We start from the raw sequence: 17,081 nt of genomic DNA, 5'->3' as shown, positions 1-17,081 counted from the left end.
GGCTTAACTGCCATCTAAACCGTCAGGCAGGAAGCTTAACTGCCACTAAATCGCGCACTTTGAAAGACTGTAGCGCAGAAAGGGCAGGCGCTGGAAACGACGCATGAGCAATCTATCGTGCTATATACCTGGACAACGACTGCTGTCGTGAAAGTTTACGACCGCATTCTTGCATCGGCAATACTCGACGGGCCCGTAGACCTCATCCCAAGTAACACTTCAATAATACCTGAGCAGAACTAAGCCCGCAAAAATGATCTTTCTAGGAAGTTTCATACCTAAGGAAGTGCAAATAGACATGGGTGGAAATATCATTTGTAACATAAATACACACGGCCATGTACGTACATGGCGCCATTAAACGCGCTGCCCAGTTAACTGCAACAGCGAAAACAATTGTACTGACACAAATGTTACAAACTGCAATCAACCTTTCAGAATAAACTTTCATTTTTCTATAAATATTTCAAATATATAGGCTATTACGCTTTCTGAATTCAAGTTGTAAAAGGTTATCGTCATGCCTGTTAAATTTTGCAATAAGGGAGTAATTAACTCATTAGCATGCATCCGAGCTCAGCGCAGATATTAATGCGTGGAAACTAATGAGTAATTGCACCCTCATTACATATCTACTTCGCCTTGGGAAATTACTCTAAAGCGCCGTAATCTTTCAGTGTTACTTTCCTTGTTAACACAGAAATGCAATAATGGTTGCACTTACAAAGAGCTATGAATTTTTGATGCTGCATTCACTCGCTCTGTGCTTATCGACCGGAGCCAGTGAATTTAATTAAGCCCGTGTTTTACGCAAAAAGCTCCCATTAAAACATACGGATGTTTGAGACGCTGACCTACATTTATGAAAGCGCTTTCTTTTAGCGCAACCTGCAATCCATGCAGGCACGACGAAACGCCAAAGCGAGCTAAAAATAAAAATGTCAAAATACGGATCACGGTAATTTACCGGTTGTAGAACGAAGCAGCAGGAAGCAGCTATATATAAAAACCATACGGAAATATTTTAGAACGAAAGCGCTACTTAAGACGGTTCCAACCAAAAATCTTCTGTGAAGCCTAGGAGTAACTCGGGCAAGCTCGGGTTATTTCGGCGGAACGTCACGACAGCTGTAGCCAATGGGAGGGTGACCTTGGTGGTGACTTAAGGTTCTTTTTTTTTCGTTGCTTTCGCACGTTTACTGTACTACTCCCCCCCCCCCCCTTTCCGGCACAGACCTGCAAGCCCAGACACACATAAGAGTGCGCACTAAAAAAAAAATACACTATTGCCCAGCTAGCCCACAGGCACGAAAGAAAACGGTAAAGCTTTGAAAATATAAAATAAAATTGCTTTTTTCCCGCACCACAGCCCAGACACACAAGTTGCATAGCGGGAAACGCAAGTACCGGCACACGCAACGCAAGCACCGGCCTTTAAAACCTGTTTGCGGACCCAAAGTGCTGGCTACGGTCGAGCTTTCGGATTTCAAGGGGAAGCGCTGAGCGAAACGCGCTAGTAAACACAGATGTCACGGCCACGCGCGTCCCTGCGAGTTCCGCAAGGCAGGAGAGAATGCTGGCCTTTTGAGACCGACTGGAGGCTGCGAACGCGACGCCAGGGACTGCCGGCGGCAGAAGCAACAGCCATCTATCTTCCAGCGACACTTTCACTACCACGCTGGGCGCCACTTTCTCGAGCCGCTGCCAAGGCGACCGCGTTGCGTTTGGCCCTAGCGTCTGAGCAGTTTCGAGTGGGGTGCAAAGACGGAGCTGTCGCTCTCCGCATGACGCGAATCTATTTTAGCCGCTAAGGCTCCCATTCTGCAGAAAATCCGTCGTCGCCGTCGACGTGGTCATGAGCGAAAAATCCTTGGAGAAGCAACCTAGTTGGACCACCTACGTCACGTGACCTTGTGGCGTCATCAAAACCTGGTCACCGGATTGTGAGTAAACTGAACACAGCGGCAGGTGGCAGCTAAATTAATGACTGGTAGCGAGAGGTTTACCCGCCGCGGTGGCTCAGTGGTTAGGGCGCTCGGCTACTGATCAGGAGTTCCCGGGTTCGAACCCGACCGCGGCGGCTGCGTTTTTATGGAGGCAAAACGCTAAGGCGCCCGTGTACTCTGCGATGTCAGTGCACGTTTATGATCCCCAGGTGGTCGAAATTATTCCGGAGCCCTCCACTGCGGCACCTCTTTCTTCCTTTCTTCTTTCACTCCCTCCTTTATCCCTTCCCTTACGGCGTGGTTCAGGTGTCCAACGATATATGAGACAGATACTGTCATTTCCTTTCCCCCAAAACCAATTATTATTATTATTATTAGCGAGCGGTTGCTCGCGAAGAGCAACTTGGATCTCACAAGCCTCACCGGTAGCAGCACCTGCCATCGCAGGGCAGTGGCGCATCGCTTAGCCGCTGCTGCGCCCCTGCACCAGGAGAGGTATGAGGACGGAAAAGAATCCACGAATGTAAAGTCGAGAATGGCCAATATATGGGCATTAACTCCTTAACGCTCTCGCGTAGTACCCTTAAGGCGAAGCTTAAGTGTCCCCTTCAATTTTTGGGAAAACCTAGAGGGGAAGATTGATTCGTCGACCGCTCCACCTGCGGAACCACAAGCAACAATGTGGCTCCCTGTGCTGTACCATTATGGGCACCATGTTAGGCACAATACACACAAGACGCACACGTTAGTCCGATACAGGCTGCAAAAATGGGTTCTCGTTAATTCGAGCCCGCCTAATACTAATAGCCGGTTCATTCGAATCTTCACATTTATAGTCCCGTCAGAATGAAGATAAATAAAAAGGGTCTTGTTAGTTCGAACTTCGCATAATTCTAACACATTTTCCGTTTCCTTCTGGGTATCAGAATTAGCGAGCGCCGGCAATGGTTTCTTCTTTCCCACAAAAAAAAAGAAAAAAAAAAGAAAGGGAGCATGAGAAAACTTTAGTGATGCTGTGCTCATGACGTTGCATCACGCTATTAATCAAGTAGAAAAGTGCAATCTGTCATTAAAGTGCACGGTCAAGAACGCTCAGCGCCATCTCGTGCTGAGAAGAGTAAACCGGATGGGGCGACGCGTGCTCCGGTGCTAAAAAGTCGCTGTAAACGAGCGGAATTGTTCGAGCTGAGAGGCTAGCATTAAGCAAGCGCGAGAGATTCTTGGGGCACGTAATGAGTCAGTCCAAGGGCATGGCTTGTTTAGCGTGCTACGGATGAAGTTATGCGGAGAAAACCACCGAAAGTTTGCTGATTTTTCTTTTCGTAACGTAGCTCGACACGAAGATGCATATCTGCAGAAAAGCCAGGATTCTGAAAGTCTGCAGCACGAAAAAAAAAAAAAAACAAAAAAACAAACACGGTATGAACCCAGTCTGAAGGTAAAAATAGCAGGCTGGAATTAGTTGGTAGCTCTGATAAGGACCACAATTTGTTACTACGAGTTATTGTGTTCTTTAGTTCACCATGAAATTGTTGGACACGCATTTTCGATGTTGTGAAGTTAGCGTCTTGGCTTTGCTAATCTGACGTCGAAGTTTCATGCGAACACAACAGTGCCCAGGCGGCGACAACCACAACAAGGAAAAGGCTGGCGATGGTTTCCTGCGTTTGCTTATTATCTGTGCGATCGCAGAGGCACTGTGGAATACACATTAAATGGGGACAATGTTCATAGCATGTTTACCAAGCCGCTTTTCATAAAAACTTTGATTTTGCTTGCAAACACTGTGCAATACGTACCATGGCTTAAGCTAATATATCATCACTGCACCATATAAAAATGTTCTAACTTAGAGAAGTGCTTCCCTCCCACTTGATTCGTACCGTTTTATTTGACGATGTTCACTCCCTAAGGGAGACATTTGTTTAAAAAAACACTAATTTTAAACGCCTAAAGGACATATTTTGGTCGAAAATGGAACCAAACTGGTCATATAATACCCGTGCTGCCATCTGTCGCCAAACCATAAAAAAAGTGCTTTGGACGAGCCCATCTCGCCTTTAACGAGACACAGAGTGCCAGAAAACACAAGACAAGCGGCGTGTAAGGTCCGCACGTGCAATGCGAATACGGCATCAAATGACTCAACAAAATGTTCTTGGTGCCTGCATGACTTCAGTTCCCCTAAACGGGGATTCCCAAGGCGTCGTTAGCTGCGCGATTCTTTGCACCCGGTACCCTGTCATTTACATTTTAATTTAGGATTGACTATTTGCATTCTTTTAAGACATGTTTACTTTTATTTCCCATTGTAAGCTTGTGCAGCGCATGCACCTTTTCACGGAGAATTTGTAAAGGCCTCGAACAAAGTTTTTTTTCTTCTCCTCCACGTATTACAACGTGACTCAGGACCCACCCTTCGTTTTCCTTTGGCAATGCCTTTGTTCGATCAAGAGTTTGACTGCAGCTGAGATGACGGAGCGATGACCACCATGGATGATGGATGGGTGGATACGGCTGAACCCTTTAGATCGGGCGGTGGCTCAAGCCACCTAGCCATTACTTATGAAATGTTACTCTTGTCTTAATTTTAGCCACCAATCAGATAACCTTCGCTTGGTTACTTCTACCCGCTTAACATCTACTTTCCCTTCACTGTCTTTAAACACCAAAGCCTTGGATAAGTCAGCCCCGCTGCTTTCCACTGCAGGGTGAAGCCCTTTACAGAAAAGTATCAAGTGTTCAGCCGTTTCCTCCTCCTCTCCGCACGCAACGCACAACGTGTCTATCTCGTGGTACCTGACTCTATACGACTTAGTCCGCAAAACTCCCGTCCTGGCCTCAAACAACAAAGAGCTTCCCCTACAATTACCATAGATATTTTCTTTGGCAAATTTCCTGCTTAAAAATGCTGTATGTTCCCAGTGGCGATTTCGTCAGCATCCCTGTTTTCCACAGACTGTTTGCTTAACCTTTTTCTTAACCGATAATTCCTGATTTTCCAACCTACTGCTGTCCAGATATTTGCTTGTCAATTTTCTAGTTCGCTTTCTGCATTTCGTGTCAACATTCCTTATATACAGGTATCTGAAAACTTTCCTAGGCCACTGCTTTTCCCCCATTTTTCTCAACTAACTACCACGAACTAACTACCAGGGGCGCCGCGCAGCGACGAAAACAGGAACCGATGACGGCAGAAACACAGGTACGATATTGCCGACTGGCGCGACACTACGCTCCGTTGCGTAGCACACGAACAGCGCGCATGCGCGGAGGAAAGTGCACCGACCTCGTCGCAGGCTGCGCACCGGGGCTTGAGTGTCTCGGCGTAGTGTCGCTCGCAGTAGAGCTTGCCGTCCTTGGCGCAGTAGGTCAGGTCGACCAGCAGCTCGTGGCAGGCGCTGCAGACGAAGCACGCCGGGTGCCAGGCGACCATCTCGCCGAACTTGGGCGCGATCACGGCCAGCTCGCCGCCCGGCAGCACGCCGCCGCACTTGTGGCACTCCTGCGCACACCGGGAGGAGAAAAGGAAGAGAACAAAAAGGACGTGAATGCTGCGGTAGTATGCATAGCAGGACATCCAACTAGAAAATGAAACCACGAAAAGTCCCCGCTCCAAACAGGAAGAGTGGCAAAACTGAAGTGAAGCGTGGATACGGCCTCCTTGCATATCAGAGAAATACAACAACATGCGCCGAATGACGATGGTGGTTGATGGTGATGGCGCAAGGGCCTGGCCAACACGCCAAAATATGGAATGACCTCAAGACGCCATAGAAATTGATGTTAAGTGGTAGCGATGATGTAAAAAGTGACACTGATAAAATATTAAAAAGCAAATGTACAGTGGCTAACAAAACAATGTCTGAAATTTGAGCTTGGTGCACACAACATAAAAATTTAACACTAGTGTCAATTCTTTTCTTAAATGAAGCGGATTGTAAGAAACCAAGCGCGTGGTGTCAGTCATGTGCAAGAAATAGTTTAGGGTGGAGTGGAATGTATCACTTGTAGTGCACTTCAGAGCAACATTTTCAAGGAGAGCGTGTAAACGTTACACCCAACATTTTGACAGATTTGCCTGTCTGGTTGGGTATGAAGACTAAAATGCGCATCTCCAACCAAAATTTTAACTTCATCGCAACGAAAAAAAGTCGCCATTCAGCACTTCCCTGCAGTGCGCCAGCGTGTCACCTGCGTTTCCTTTTCCAGTCGAATTAAAAAACTTTGCCTTGATTGTGTCAATACTACTTTCCAAGTTCGACCGAACGAGACTATAACCTCGGCTTGCATTCGAGCGGGCTACACTCCTCGTTAATTAAAATATGATCAGATTAAGAGCAGTACGCGGGAAAGGCGAAGAAAACCAATGCTTTGCTATGAGTTTGGCGTCAGGTTTCTTGACGCTTAGCCTGTGTACTCTAGTCGGGTGCAACTCAAGAACGAAGCGGCAGATGCTCCTCAAAAGAATCCCTCCAGCCAATGGCGTCGAGCGATTCTCCCCCTTGACCGGTACTTTTGGACCGGCTAGCGTGAAATTGCGGGGGGTGGCAGATGAATGGAGAATAACCACGATTTAATCGGATTAAGCGCGGCTGGGTTGGTTTGGCTTATGAGGTTTAAAGTACCAAAGCGACTCAGTCTATGGGGGACGCCGTAATGGAGGGCTCCAGAAATTTCGACCGCCTGGGGTTCTTTAACGTGCACTGACGTCGCACAGTACACGGGCCTCTAGAATTTCGCCCCCATCGAAATTAGACCACCGCGGCGCGGCGTCATGAAAACCGGCCGACGCCATTGGCTGGAGGTGTTTCTTCGAGGGGCATCTCCTGCTTCGTTCTATAGTTGTATCCGACTATAGCGTTACTCGACAGGCCGGAGCACGAGCGCTGGTCATTAGCGGCGGCCAGCTAGAGATACGCCGGCCAATCACTCAACACACGTACGCAATACCAGTTTCGCGAACCCCACCAGTGATCTTCAATATCTAATACCTCGTAGGCGTGGCACGTTTCGCTCGGCCAGTTGACGGCTCCTGCGTTCCCCACGACGCTCGTCGACCGTCCTGCGTATTCTTCCGAAAAGCAAGGGACAAAAAAAAAATGCTCCCTGAAGCACGACACCTTAAATAGGGGCGCATAAGTATTAAGATGGATCGCCTTCCATCCACCTCTCCATCAACGCTACTTTTTCAACACTGCACGCCATCAATTTTCCTGGGCGATTTTATGCTCCGGTTGTCCCAAAAGCAGTCGTGGTAGCTCAGCGACCCGCGACGCGAGATAGCTCCCATGGTGGCCGGAAGAAACGAACGATCGATCACTGCTGAAGGTCGTCGGCCCTGGAGACTTGCGCAGGGTAAGCTGCAATACGGAACGCCACGGCGATCACTCGGCTCATATTGGGAGTAGAGGCTCCCGTGGCAGTCATCACAGTGCAGTGCCTCTTTTCCTTATTTAGTTATTACTGTTGGTCAAATGTTAAGGGAAATCCCGCAAGGTGGAGTCAATTTATAACTGTCTTATTAGAGATTCACTCCACCTTGTGCGACTCCCCGAAACATTTGACCAACACTGTTCCCACTTCGAGTTATTGATGAATTCGCTCTAGCACTATACCATATGCTAGCCGTCCCGCTTTGCTCAGTTGGCAGAGCGACTGCTCCTGTGAAGCGCGGGTCCCTGGTTCTAACTTCGGAACAGGAAGGATTTTTCTTTAACTGCGAAGTTTCCGTGGAAGCTGTATAGCTTCCTTTTGTAGCCGTATGGCTCGCGTTTGCGTGGACGCCAACGAGTAATATGCTCCCTTGTTGCAGTTACTGCTGTTGTAAATTATTTCCTGTAGCGATACGCTTCCCGTCTCCCTTTCCTCCCTCATAATCGCACCTTCTCCTCGCAGAATCGTACAGCGAGGCGTCCTGCGAGAGAGGTGGCCCTACTCGTGACGTTTGCAAGCGAGAACTCACATCGCGTTCAAGCGAAGCAGATGCAGTGGATTGAAAACGCGTTACGCCACCTTTGGCACATCTGGCGCGCAAGGTCGTCTGAGAGCAGCATAGTCGAAAAGGTTTCCAAACTAAACTTTTTTTTAATGTTGTGACAATCCCTCGTACATTTGTTTAACTTATTCACCAGCACAGAGTGTGCCAAAAATGAGAGCAGAGAAAGAAGAGAGGAGATCAGTCATGGTTGGCAACGCTCCGATGAGCAAGGGAGAGATGGATAGATAGAGAGGAGAGAAAGAGCGAGACCAGAAGTCAGTTTAGCCCGTCTTATATGCGCACATTTTTCCTGATCTCAACGGTAGATGGCACTAGTTCCTGCTGCGGTGTCGACGCCGTGCACTTGGTCGTGGCTAGTTCCCTACTTACAGTTTTTTCCTTGCAAAGTGCCATGGCAGGCTTTCTTTTCTGAATTCCGCCTCACTAAACGCGCCAAATAAATTGTAAAGTCTGAATTGCGGGGTTGATTTAATGTCTCCGAAGCTGCACAGGGGCTATGAAGGACAAGATGGCTCAGGATCAATGTCGACTGCTTGGAGTTTTTTAATGCGCACTGACATGGCAAAGCATAGGGGAGTCTTTTTACGATTAGATGAAAACGAGGGCCCCGTTCAGCCAGGAGTCAAACACTGTCACGTCCAGCCAGAACGCATGACGCGTCGAGAAGGCGCTGCGCACGAAATGAGATGCATGGCTGATTCCTAGAGTTGTTCTGCGTCGTCGTCCGCCCCTTACACTCCTCAATTCACAAGTCCCAGAGTCCACCCAGTTTTAGAATGCTACACTGCGTTTTCTTCCCTCTTTACTACTAATGACCCAGACGCAGAAGCCCCCTGAGTGGCTGGCGCAGTGCTTAAGTCCGGGGGGTCTCGGGCCTTTTCAGACCTTCCACAAATATTGAGAAAGGATCTGACACCCCCGTACTTGAATGCGGAGACTGCATGAATTCGAAGCAAACAACCATTTTTTTATTCTTGTCAGTGGTGACAGGAACATTCTTCCCTATAGTTTCGAAAATTTCTCTGCGATATTTAGTAAGAATCATTAACACCTTTTCCTAAAACCGAAGACAGAGGAAAACACAAAGCTGGCAGCACTACACAAAGGGTGGAAGAAAAATGGAAATCCGTGCCCTCACACAACAAGTCAGTCAAGAGCTGGCCGCTTAGTTCCAAGGCTACACAACAACGAGCACACTGGCAGAGCAAGGGATCCTTTATTTCAGGTATGAGACACAAACTCAGCAAACAACGACCTTTAAAAAATGATATTTCCCCTTTGTATAAAACGATGTGTAAAACAGGCCGTCAGCCACTTTCTCTCCCTCCTTATTTCTCTCTCCACCTGCGCTCGAATCACTACACACCGCCCTTCGATGGAGCCAGACCTTAAGCACTGGGCTTGAGCATCCCTCGCTGCTTTATGGGCGACCGGACGCGGCCTCGGCAGAGCGAAGACGCTTATGTCCTTAACCTGTGCTATCACTGGTGGCGCCGCAGCATCGCTCTGGGGCCGCCTCGAAGTTGCTTCCTTCGGTCGCTGGGATGTGTGTTAGGGCGCTGCCGTCGGCTTGGAAAACTTCACTGCCATGGAGTGTTGACGTTTCGGTGCCAGCAACGGAGCTGCCACGCGCGGCTGAAGCTCGCGTCAGTCGCATGGAGTAACGACGGCGTGCATACGCTCCAACGAAGGATGCGACGTGTAAACGAACGGCAAACCGGCCGCCGCGTACGCTTAAGCAGCGTTCGTGCCTGGAGCAATGGACCGAGACAAAACGGAAGGCGAGTGGGAACCCGTGTGGAGGGCGCGCTAGACGGACAGGCTGAACCATATACCCCCAAACGTACAAATCGCAAAACAATGCTTGCCCAAAATTACGTGGCGATTACACATTGGTGTTTATTCGGATAATGAGCGCCAGCTGCTTTTTTAATAATAATAATTGTTTTTTTGGGGAAAGGAAATGGCGCAGTATCTGTCTCATATACCAACGATATATGAGACAGATACTGCGCCATTTCCTTTCCACCAAAAAAACCAATTATTATTATTAAAAAAGCAGCTGGCGCTCATTATCCGAATAAACACCAATGTGTAATCGCCACGTAATTATTTTCTATTATGAACTCGATCGTAGCTCAAATTCAAAGGTATTTCTCTATGGCTGCACCTAATAAGGCAGAAGTAGTTTTTCAGAACGATGGAAAAGGAATATAGCGAACACGAACACCCCGCCGCGGTGGCTCAGTGGTTAGGGCGCTCGACTACTGATTCGGAGTTCCCGGGTTCGAACCCGACCGCGGCGGCTGCGTTTTTATGGAGGAAAAACGCTAAGGCGCCCGTGTGCTGTGCGACGTCAGTGCACGTTAAAGATCCCCAGGTGGTCGAAATTGTTCCGGAGCCCTCCACTACGGACCTATTTGTTCCTCTCTTCTTTCACTCCCTCCTTTATTCCTTCCCTTACGGCGCGGTTCAGGTGTCCAACGATATATGAGACAGATACTAAGCCATTTCCTTTCCACCAAAAACCAATTATTATTATTATTATTAACACGAACAATACTTCTCGGGGAGTAGAATTCTCCACGCACACTTGCCATGTCATTAAACGAAACTACTTGCAAAAAGTGAAACAGCCAGATACGCTACAATACCTCAGGGCGCGTTGTCGCCCTCATTTATGTCAATTTTGAACCTTTCCGCTAACGCGCCATGTTGTGAAAACTTGTGAACATATTGTGAAAGGCACTGCCACTAACCGCTACAGCATTCCTAACCACAGTGCCAAGCCCACAGCCAAGCCAATCCCTCTGCGGCGATCGCTAGCGAGCGTTCTGCGTGAGACAAACACACGGCAAAAATAAACGAGCAGCACAGGAAACAGAGGGGGAGAAAAGAAAGTAGAGAGAGGAGGAAAAAGAACACAACAAACTTCAATACGCTTCGCCTCCCTGGCTAGAGAGCGCGCCACCGCCTTGGCGCGCACAGACATACACGCTGGCGCCACATGGCGGATTAGCACGGAACTAAAATAATTTGGCGGGGTTATTGAACGATGTCTGTCGCACCAACCTTATATTCGGATCTGTGGGAGCAAAGCTTTTGCGTCGCTTCCTGAACAGAAGCCAAATAAATTCGTTTTGATGTCCCGCTAGATCAGCACACATTCAATCCTAGCTGTAAGAACTATGCGCTCAAAATACCGGCTAGGAAGGCATGATCGAACCTAGAACATTTCGTCGTTATGATTCCTAAAATGTTTAAATGCAAACAAAAAATAAGAGGAAAGGAAAACTGGTATTGTTAACTGCGGGTTTTACAGCAGCAAGAAAGCTGGCAGATTTATTTAGTGAAATATGGCTACATGCTTCTTTTTACGAAATCAAGCAACACGTCCAAGAGGGATAAAACTGTACACGAAATCGACAACGTGGAATAAATCAACAGAATATTTCAAAATCTGTCCAACACGTGCTCATACGGTAGCACACCCGCAAAAAAATTTCAGCTTGCTCATGTATTTCGGTTGGCTTTTGCTACGAATGATCTCACAGCAGGACTCCTGTATTTCTAGCATATTCCACTTTGTTTTGATAAATATGTAAGAAAATGCTGTTTACGCATAGTGTTAGAATTTGAAATGCTTTTGACCGAAAATGAATGGCATTTGTAATGTCTGTGCCGGAAGGAATACGACGGGCATTAAAAGGTTGGCGGTAGTATTTATTTGACGCCCGCCCAGTTACAGGATCTTGCCATTTTCGCAACAAAGGCTAACAGATCAGTTAAGCAATTTTACCGATTTTACTGGCACCACAAAAACAGCAGGGAAAATTAACGCTTCACTTACGTAAGCAGAGATACTTTACTTGAGGAGTTACCATTTCAGCACATCAAAGCGAATAAATCACCTCTTTGGTTAACCACGTACCACTGATTGCGGTATGAACAGTTGTATTTAAAACAGGTGCTCCGGATTTATACTCAGTGCTGTAAAAGAATCAACACACATTTAAACGCTAAATATTTATTAAAATTCCCAGAAGTTACAAATTTTCAAGATTTTGAATTTAGTTCACTGTAAAAAAAAAAAAAACATCTACCGCTTCCTTAGACTACAGCCGTTGATGCGCTGAGGCTGACAAATTTTTATATTTCAGATTTAGTTACGTTTGTGCCTCCATGGCACGCACAAAGCTATATGTAAAATTCTTCCGGGCAGAGTTATTTGTTGCATTCCTTTTATTTGGTTTACAAGCAGTAATAAGGTTATTTTACGGAGTTTTATATCTTGTTTTATCCCAGAGCAAGACATGAAAATTGTCGATATCCCAAACATATTCTTTTCCTGTGCCCGCGTGCAAATATGTGGAAACCGGAGAAAAAACTATTGCCACACCCGCCACACCAGCAGTGGGTGGAGGCCCTGACCAACGACAACCACGACCAGCAAGCCTGGATCATCCAGCTAGCCCGCAAGTCAGCTGCCGCCAGCCGAGCCCTGGACTTGGGGGCCCCGAGCACCCGGCTCCTGCGAATTAATCACCTAAATAAACGTTTTCTCTCTAGTTCTCTCATAAATGAAGGGGTTAAGGTACCTCATTTTTGTACTGTCGCCAAATTTATTAGGACGAGTAATATATATATATATATATATATATATATATATATATATATATATATATATATATATATATATATATATATATATATATATATATATATATATATATATATATATATATATATATATATATATATATATTACACGTATATACTGTGAAGGAAGGCTAGGCCGAGACGGCAAGACGGCCGTGTCTGGCGTTTATTCTAATTGGCGGACCCGACACACGTGCCACAGGCGGAGCCGCGGGATGATGACGATGGTACGTACAAGTGAAAGATGATCCATGGAAGGCTCACACAATACTATTGAAGGAGTAAGTTCAGTTGACTGTTCAGTTTCAGCTAACATCGTGCATGAAGTAATATCGAACTACATGACCCGATTTTGACACAAGCTTGACCATTCGTTCGTAAACAACATAAAGCACAACGAAATTTTGGATTTTTTTATATAACCAGAAAATCACGGTTACACAGTTATTAATCAATCTCAGAGCAATTTTATTCGTAAAATAGGCGAGCGCTCTGAACTTTGGCGTGACAGTGTTTTTAGAAAAATGTTTCTAAAAGAGCTACAGAAAGCCGTTACAAGCGATACAGTTGCGCTGCTGCTTTGCATATAATGCTGACATAACCGTCGGAGAGCGGCATCGCCTCTTGCTTTAGCAAAAATGCAACGCCATCCTATTAATGAATAACCTCTAAAGAAGATGAGCTGGTGCCTGTAGGTAAAACTAGCATCCCCCCTCATTTTGGCCCCGAAGAAAACATACTAAGTTCTTTGCATGCAGGAAGCGGTTTCTAATTCAAGAAAGTAAATAAATGTGCGAAGAAGTTTGCAGCCACTGCCGAAGTGGTTGAACTCGTACTTTGCTTCATCGGTGCAAACACTGGGCGGGTGTACTCTGCGAAACCTGTCCGCTACACTGCTTCACTCCTGACCCGACAAGAACACACGACTCGAAGTCCATATAGTTATTTTACCAACATTAAAAGGACTTGAAACAGACCTGTAATAATGATGATTTTTTAATGGCGCAAAGGCCCGTATGGCCAAAGAGTGTCATAATACACGATATTTTCGTCTGCACAAGGTGGGGTCGAATACTCATTTGAAAACCATTCCACACAAGATGAGACGAGCGCCGGAAAAGGGAAAGCTTGTAGCCAATGCATCCCCGGCAGGTACACGGCGGCAATAGGGATCGAAACCCACACCTTCGTCATGCGAGGCGTATGCTCATGCCACTAGGCCAATCTGCGGTGCTACTAGACCTGTAATCCAGGGTTTAATACGATCTTGGCAAACGCTAATGCAAGAATCAATGCAAACCGTGATGCAAAACCTCGCTTCTTTTTCTTGAAGACCACGAGGCATTTTCTAAATTACTCATTTGATACCCAACTTCCCTACCCATTTTGTCCAGCCTTAAAAGCATGAGCACATCATTATGTTTAGCCAACCTGACCTTGAACCACGGACTAATGGAGGTACTTATAGAAGAAACAACCGGGGAATATTGGCGCAACACGCTTGAGCTCCGGTTTTCCTCGAATTAGTTCTCTCTACCAGTGTGTACAAAACATAGCGCTTCATTAAACATGAAAAGATTGAGCAGCAAGATAACAATCTTTCCAAAAAGTATCCACACCCCTAAAAAAAATAATTTCTCTATTTCCTTGCACAAGTGCGTTGACCTAACTTGGGAAAGATTCCGCAAGTACGCTGAGAATGTACAGTCTTTGCCAAAAGTAACCGGGCACAGGTGACTTGTTTCTTAGCAGCGTAGCGAAGCACTTATGGCAGCCCTTAAGCTACGAATCTGCGCAAAGTAAGGTGAGCCCTCGTCCTCACGTTCTGACGCCTTTCGGTCTTTAGGGTTGCCGTAACGGCTCCGTTATACGGTTGAGAAGCAAAAACCTGCTGCTCGGTCACTTTCGACATAAAGGGGTAAATATACTTTCGACATCATGACGTTCTGTAAACATGAGAACTCCAGCTTAATCGGCTATTAACAGCGTGCCTTTGTTTTCTTTCTCCGAGAAATAATGTGATCCATCTTGAGCAAGCAACTTAGCGGCGGAAATTTCTTCACGTCAATGGGCTCGCCTCACGTCGATTTCCAGTGAAATTATAATCCCCCAGAAATAAGAAAAAAATCGTAATTGTAGAGTATTTAGAAGCACGGTACAGTCAGTTATAAATCGTCGAAAAAGCGATGCGCAAGGAATAAAATATGCATCAACCACTATAGCTAGAAGACGCTCTAAATGCTGGCAGTATATAATTTAGAGAAAAATAAAACGCAAAAGAAATCATAAAATGTTTGCGTCTTTTAACTTTAGGCATTGCAAGAAAAGGAAGCAGGGGAGCAGAAAAATTTTGCCATTGTTTATATGCATGCTCTTCGTGACAAAGTTAGTGCGCAAGTCAAGGGCGGTGAATGCTTCACGCCGGAAAGATTTTAATGCTCGTAACCAGTTGGCCATTCATATTTTGTATTCGTAGAGGAAGACTCCTTGGAAGCTGTGATACTTTTTTTCTTACGGTCACAAAGTCGTTGGCATCCCCTCTTGGCAGCAACTGATCGGCGCCGCAGTGTTGTCCGAGACAGTACACGGCAGGAACTTGTAGTAGTAGTAGTAGTAGTAGTAGTAGTGGTTTATTAAAATAATAATAATAAAGGAAGGATAAGATTTGTGCTAGCCCCAGCATCTGCCATCGATACTGAAGCACCTGACCTGGGGCAGCGGAAATAAAGGATAGCAGGCAGAATGAAATGAAATGAAAGAGGTGAGGGGACAAGAAGAAAGGATAGGGGGAGATGTAATATACAAAAACTATTTACACAATAAGAAATGTATAGAAGCGATTCTGTCACTCGCTAATGAAACACGAAGGCGCGTCGCATCAATTCACCGCTTGAAACCATGCAGCGCAAAGGATGGCAGGGGACGATGGAGACGCTTGCATGCGTCTCGTTCACAGTGCCTTGTTGAATTACTTTGCATTGCACGTTTTTAACATACATGAAAACAAATCGACCTCCATATACCGTAATTTCCTGTATACAGCCTTCGGGCTGCACATGTTTAAAAAAAATACGCATTGCGGGATAGGCGCGGACTATACACTATTTTTCTTCCGAAATCAACGAATATGGCATGGAATTCCCAACGCTGATTCTATCATGAGATTGTGAGATACTCGCGCTGGTCACGTCGACATTCATAATTATCTGCTGGTTGTGCCCTAAGCTGCTACCACGTAGCAGCTGCAAAAGCTCCACTCATTGCCTACGCAAGTCGACATCGCGAAGCCAAAAGCGCTTGCCATTAGACAGTTTAAGTTCAGCTGTTTAATACTGCGCTGTGCTAACAGTAGCACGCTGAGCGCGAGTGGAGAACTTGCAACGAAATCGCGTTTCGCTGCGGTTTCTGCCACCGTCCCTCGGCGGATATTATGGTGTCCTCTGTGGAACTAAATTGCAAGAAGTGTACAAAGAGCAAATGTTCATTATTTCTTACATGTTCTTGCATGTTCATTATTTCTTCGTGAAAGGTATTGCCCTGCATAAAAATACATGTGACCAAAACCAAATTCGCGCTACGTTTTTGACCCCGCCGCGGTGGCTCAGTGGTTAGGGCGCTCGACTACTGATCCGGAGTTCCCGGGTTCGAACCCGACCGCGGCGGCTGCGTTTTTATGGAGGAAAAACGGTAAGGCGCCCGTGTGCTGTGCGATGTCAGTGCACGTTAAAGATCCCCAGGTGGTCGAAATTATTCCGGAGCCCTCCACTACGGCACCTCTCTCTTCCTTTCTTCTTTCACTCCCGCCTTTATCCCCTCCCTTACGGCGCGGTTCAGGTGTCCAACGATATATGAGACAGATACTGCGCCATTTCCTTTCCCTCCAAAAACCAATTATTATTATTACGTTTTTGTTCTCCGCAACACTTTCCAATAATGCATAGGTATTATGATCGCGAAGAGTAAGTATCAATTGTATAGCAGGTCGAAAATCGTCATATTACGCAGTGGAGAACATCAGGAAGTTATTCCTGCGACAATAGAGCCCACCAAAGTTTTCAAGCATGATGTTCCGACTCTAATTCGCACTCCGAGGCTGCCCTCTAGTCATGCTGCCACGCTCAGTGCAATTAGTAGCACTCGCAACCATCTTCCATCGTGTCAATGGGTTATGGCAACTCCATCACATATGACGCAGTTCGCCAAGAAAGCTTTGTTCTTGAAAGGGTTGACCGCCGATTCGTGGTTGCTTTATTATTAAATATGGGCAAGAATGGCTTCATTGTGGTGTGAATTTGGGATCATCATTTCTTCATCGTTTATTACACGCTTAAAGTCCAAATGGCGGAACATAAGGGCGGATTATATGAAATACAGGAAACGGCTCATGAACGCTGCCAACTTCACAGCGTTTTTAGCCCGAAAATATAACAAATATCACTTTTTGCCATGTGTTCACCACGGTTCCTTTCTTTCGA

The 17,081-nt window shown here is 46.2% G+C and overlaps 1 protein-coding gene across 1 annotated transcript in view; it reads right to left on the bottom strand.

Annotated features, from left to right (window-relative positions):
- Lmpt (four and a half LIM domains protein limpet) overlaps window positions 1-17,081 on the bottom strand; it is a 136,165-nt gene that overhangs the window by 111,298 nt on the left and 7,786 nt on the right. Inside the window, exon 3 of the mRNA XM_077632626.1 lies at window positions 5,236-5,451. Coding sequence (XP_077488752.1) covers window positions 5,236-5,382 — 147 coding nt within the window. The 5' untranslated portion in view covers window positions 5,383-5,451. The remainder of the gene's footprint in view (window positions 1-5,235; window positions 5,452-17,081) is intronic.

This window comes from Amblyomma americanum, chromosome 7, assembly GCF_052857255.1.
Source record: "Amblyomma americanum isolate KBUSLIRL-KWMA chromosome 7, ASM5285725v1, whole genome shotgun sequence".
In the NCBI taxonomy this organism is placed as follows: Eukaryota; Metazoa; Arthropoda; class Arachnida; order Ixodida; family Ixodidae; genus Amblyomma; species Amblyomma americanum.
Note: the sequence above shows the minus strand (reverse complement) of the source record. Positions and strands in the feature narration are given on the sequence as shown.